This window comes from Quercus suber, unplaced genomic scaffold, assembly GCF_002906115.3.
Source record: "Quercus suber isolate HL8 unplaced genomic scaffold, Cork oak 2.0 scaffold_159, whole genome shotgun sequence".
In the NCBI taxonomy this organism is placed as follows: domain Eukaryota; kingdom Viridiplantae; phylum Streptophyta; class Magnoliopsida; order Fagales; family Fagaceae; genus Quercus; species Quercus suber.
Window position 1 is genome coordinate 652684 of NW_027069620.1, and position 4702 is coordinate 657385.

Sequence of the window (4702 nt, forward strand, 5' to 3'; positions counted from 1 at the left end):
CTTCTTCTAAACAAAACAAAACCGGTCAACCACCGACCACCGTCCAGCCACCACACCCAAGCCAAAAATCCCACCTTTCTCAAACCCCAAAACCCAAATCATAACACAAATCAAACTACACCCACAACTTAGAATACCAAAAACCAAACAATTTCACTGAGTCCCCAAACCCAAGAGAGAACTCAAAGTTAAAAGTCTTTTGTTTGTGGTGGTCGATTGGCTGAACCCATGGTGTTCAGCCATGGTGGTCTAGTCTAGGTGGAAAGCCATTTTACCATACTCGCGTTTCATGTGGATTCATTGTATTGATATTGCCGCGGACCAAAATATTATCATCCTAAACTCTCCCTGCCACAAAGACTGCATGTGCCTCCTAACCGTGTGCCAAGGAGAAAGGTGAGGGGAGATATCTTTTGAGCCTATCAATCTTAATGATTCACAGAAATTTGCCCTCACCTAGGTTTGGAGATGAGGAATAAATGTGATTTATCTGCCAGCTAAATATCCTGTAAACCGTATCCATCACTTCAGAGCCTACAATTCTTCGATAATTTTAAAGAGTAAGCCCAAATCAAGATGAGTAAATGAGTAACAAGCCCTGGGCGGGTTTGGAATAATTACATTCTCACCAGTGGTGAGAAAGGACCGTCTTGAAACACATAAATGTGTAGAGGTATGGGGAATAAAAAGGCAGGATTAAACAAGATAGAATGATCGCATAATTGTTTTAATTTAACTCTCAAAAACACCATGGGACTCCAGCAATAAATATTCAGACATACAACATCACAACCATGGACAAAAATAATAGTTAAAAGGAAATCCTAACTAGTATTATGGTCTATGGTCAATAGCCGACCATTAAACTGATCAGCATATCCTGCCATATGTTGTTGAAAATCCCACATAACAAGGCATAAGGAAGTAAAGGCAGCATATAAGAACACAACAAAAGGACCGATAGCCCCTCCAGCACAGTTCCAGCTCACTCGAATGTATCATCATCATCATCGGGAAGAGGCTGACTGGCTGCTTGCTGAAGCTCAGCTTCATGCCTGTAGTAAAGCAAATACAAAACAACATCAAGGACAGAAGATTTAAGGTGAAACAATCTAAGACAAACAGAAGTAACTAAATGAGTTTAACATAAACCCGTCAACAATTAAAAACAGCTACATTTGAGTACAATTGACATTTCAGGTGATATTTTTAAGAAGCAGAACTAATTTGTTACATAAAAAGCTGATGCTCTTGCTTTTTAACAAGTGGTGGTCAAAAAGCATTTCTGGTACTGTTTGAGAATCAAAATAACAATAATAAAATTTGAAAACTTTATGCATAACAACTAGTATATGCAACTGGCAGACATTCTAGTGGCCTAGTTGCTTTACTATTAAGGGTATCTATTCAACACTACTTGTAGACAGAATAACCAGTCCCAATAAGGTATAAAATATTCAACGCAGAATCAGTAGATGGCAAAGCAGATAATTCTTACTGTTGCTGTGCAGCCAAGTCAATTTGTACTTCAGGAGGAGCAAGAGCAGGAGACTCCACGAAGTGGAGAGCAGGGTCCCTAAGTTATGAAAGCAGTAGTCAACATCAAGTTTCATTCACAATATTCGCATACTACAATAAAATAACAAAATAATACTATTGTGTTTACCCAGCAAGCTTCCTGGCAAGATACAGGAAAGGTTTCTCAAAATTGTAGTTGCTCTTTGCGGATATCTCATAGTACTGCAGATTCTTCTTCCTGTGGAATGTAACCTGCTTTGCCTTAACCTGCCTGTTCTTCACATCTACCTTGTTTCCACAAAGAACAATGGGAATATTCTCGCATACCCTATATGAATGCAAAAGATAAGTCATCAATATACCGTAGAAAATGCAAATATAAATCACACGCACAAACAAACAGTAGTGGATTTTAACAAAATATTTTGTACTTACCGGCACAGATCACGGTGCCATGTAGGAACATTCTTGTATGTCAACCGGGCTGTAACATCAAACATTATAATTGCACACTGCCCATGAATGCTGCAAAATTTCATAGAAGATTTTATGTCAGACCCCTTTTTTTTGGAGATAGGCAAGTCTATCACGCATTCAACTGATCTTTAACCCTCCACCTAGCACTTGCAAGGGGTGGTGCCAGTTGAGCTAAAGCTCATTGGCTTTATGTGAGACCCTAAATTAGAAAGCACAAGAAAATAAGACAAGAGACATTAAGGTAACCAACCAGTCAGCAAACCAACATAAGAAAGCAACTTCAAGGGAGGGGGTGAAAATATATTATAAAAAATCCAGAAAGTTGAAGCTTGCAATTAGTTACATTAATTTATCTTGTCAACAAATGGGAAAACCCTAAATACAAGAAGTAACCAGTTTAATCCAAACAATAACTAAAATACAAAAAAAATCTCTACTGGTTTTTCTATTCTTCTCCTTCCTCATCAACAGAATAGAAGAAATACAATTCCATCCTGCCAATTTTCTCTCCACAGATTCATCGTTCTTTGTATCTCTTCTTTTTTTTCCTAAGCTAGCTCAACTGTCATCATCAAACATTGATGCAAAAATTGGTGGGAAGGTGGGGTAATTGGTGATTTGGTATTGGAATGAATACTGCCTAGTTGGGTTGGATGTAATAACCAGGTAAATGTGTAATTACATACCCAACCCATTTATAATCCAACTAAAAGCACCCATTTGAACCCTACCTTTACCATAGACCTTCTAGAGACTAGCATTACAAAATTAAACACATGTACCAAACAGCATACATTCAGTTTATGCCCCCTAATCAGAACACCTTAATACTAATTTCAACTAAAAAGTCACACTTTCAAACATTATAGTATAGACACCATACAAGGTACTAATAAATGTCAAAATTTACACTCCAAAGGACACAAAAGCAATCAGTAAAGCAGAATTAAAATCTAACTTAAAAAAAAAATGCAACAAGAACAATATTATGAATCATTTAAATTTCACTTACTAGTAACCATCTCTAAGACCACCAAACTTCTCTTGCCCAGCGGTGTCCCAGCAGTAAAACCGAATCTTCCCACAATTTGTGAAGAAGTCCAATGGATGAACCTCCACACCAATAGTTGCTATTTGCAAATAAAACCCATTTAAAAAAAAATAATTTAATAACTTCCAAACACATCAAAACAGTACAAATTTCTATGTGAACAAAATGGGAACCCAAACTAAAACAAAGCATCATTCGAGACCCTTACGTTCATATTTCTTCTCGAACTCTCCGGTCAAGTGTCTTTTCACAAAAGTTGTTTTTCCTGCCACCATTCAAAAAAAAAAAAAAAAAAAAAAACACAGATCAATCAATACCGTCACCACAAATACCAATATAGAAAAAAGTTGTTTTTCCTGCCACCATTCAAAAAAAAAAAAAAAAAAAAAAACACAGATCAATCAATACCGTCACCACAAATACCAATATAGATTTACACATCTACAGTATTTTTTTTTTCCTGCAAATCTGTCAGAAAATTATTATCTTTCGAAACAAGCATAGCCCCCACCATGAAAATCAAAAGCCCTAACTCCACGATTTGATATAAACAGTGACAAAATAAATTCAAAATTTTCAACCAAAAAAAAATAAAAGTAAAAAGAGAAATACCAGTGCCTCCATCACCGACGATGACAAGCTTGAAGCTTGGGTACTCCACAGTCTGTTGGTTTGGTAGAGCCTACAATTACAAAAAATATATATAAAAAAAATATCAGATTTTATTTTCAATTTTTGAAATAAGAGCTTAATTAAGAACGAGATCGACGAGCCAAAACCCTAGCCTTTGAAAATGCGCATCGAACTCCACGATCGGAAACCAAACAAGCACAAAATAGAAAAAGAGAGAGAGAGAGAGAGAGATTTGTACCATTCGATGTGAAATGGCTGAGACAGAGAGAGAGAATCTGAGAGTGGGAAGCAGAGAAGTGTGACGAAGAAGAAGAAGAAGAAGGGGACGGCGATGTGTTTTAAATGTGTGCACAACAAAGCTAGAACTTATAAGCTTCTTCACTTTTGGCTTTAATTTCACGCTACTCTCTTGGACGTTCGATTTGATTACTTTCTTTCGGTCGTGTTATTCTCACCGTCAGATCTTATTTGTTGTCGATTCTCTCTTTTCTGCCTTTCTTTTTTAATTATTATTTAAACTTTTTTTTTCTTTTTAATTAAAAATTAAATGACCACCAGTTGTGACAACCTGGTAACCTCTCAAAGTAGCTCCCTACCCAAAGTACGAAGTACCAACTATAGTCCCATGGATTACAAAGGAATTAGACCGCAGGGTTTGGAATCCAATTGTTTCTCCAAAAAAAAAAAAAGGGAATCCAATTAGGGAATGTGTTTGCACTACTTTAATTCGATTGAGATTTGAAGTGAGAGGTTTAAAACCCCAAAAAAAAAAAAAACAGAGAGAGATTTGAAGTGTGAGGAACAATATTCTTTCAATGGAATCAATGTCACATCCTTCCTGATTCTTAGAAGAAAAATGGTCACATCCTTACTTCAAGGATTCAAACGCATAAGAGTATTGTTCATTAGGTAATGTAAAAAATGTTTTACTAATGTGTCCTTAAGTCACATTAACTAGACCCATGTAAAATTTATTTAATTTTTCATTAATCAAAAAATTACTTTATCTACTTTAGAAAATCA

At 36.0% G+C, this 4702-nt stretch overlaps 1 protein-coding gene across 1 annotated transcript; it reads right to left on the reverse strand.

Annotated features, from left to right (window-relative positions):
• Positions 1-696: 696 nt before the first annotated feature.
• LOC112032752 (GTP-binding nuclear protein Ran-3) lies at positions 697-4120 on the reverse strand. The gene is made up of 8 exons (XM_024065510.2): positions 3918-4120; positions 3659-3728; positions 3255-3311; positions 3008-3125; positions 1954-2043; positions 1667-1846; positions 1499-1576; positions 697-1055 (listed from the first exon to the last, which is right to left on the reverse strand). Exons 1-8 carry the CDS (start codon positions 3918-3920, stop codon positions 986-988), a joined length of 666 nt encoding a protein of 221 aa, XP_023921278.1. The 5' UTR covers positions 3921-4120; the 3' UTR covers positions 697-985.
• Positions 4121-4702: the final 582 nt, after the last annotated feature.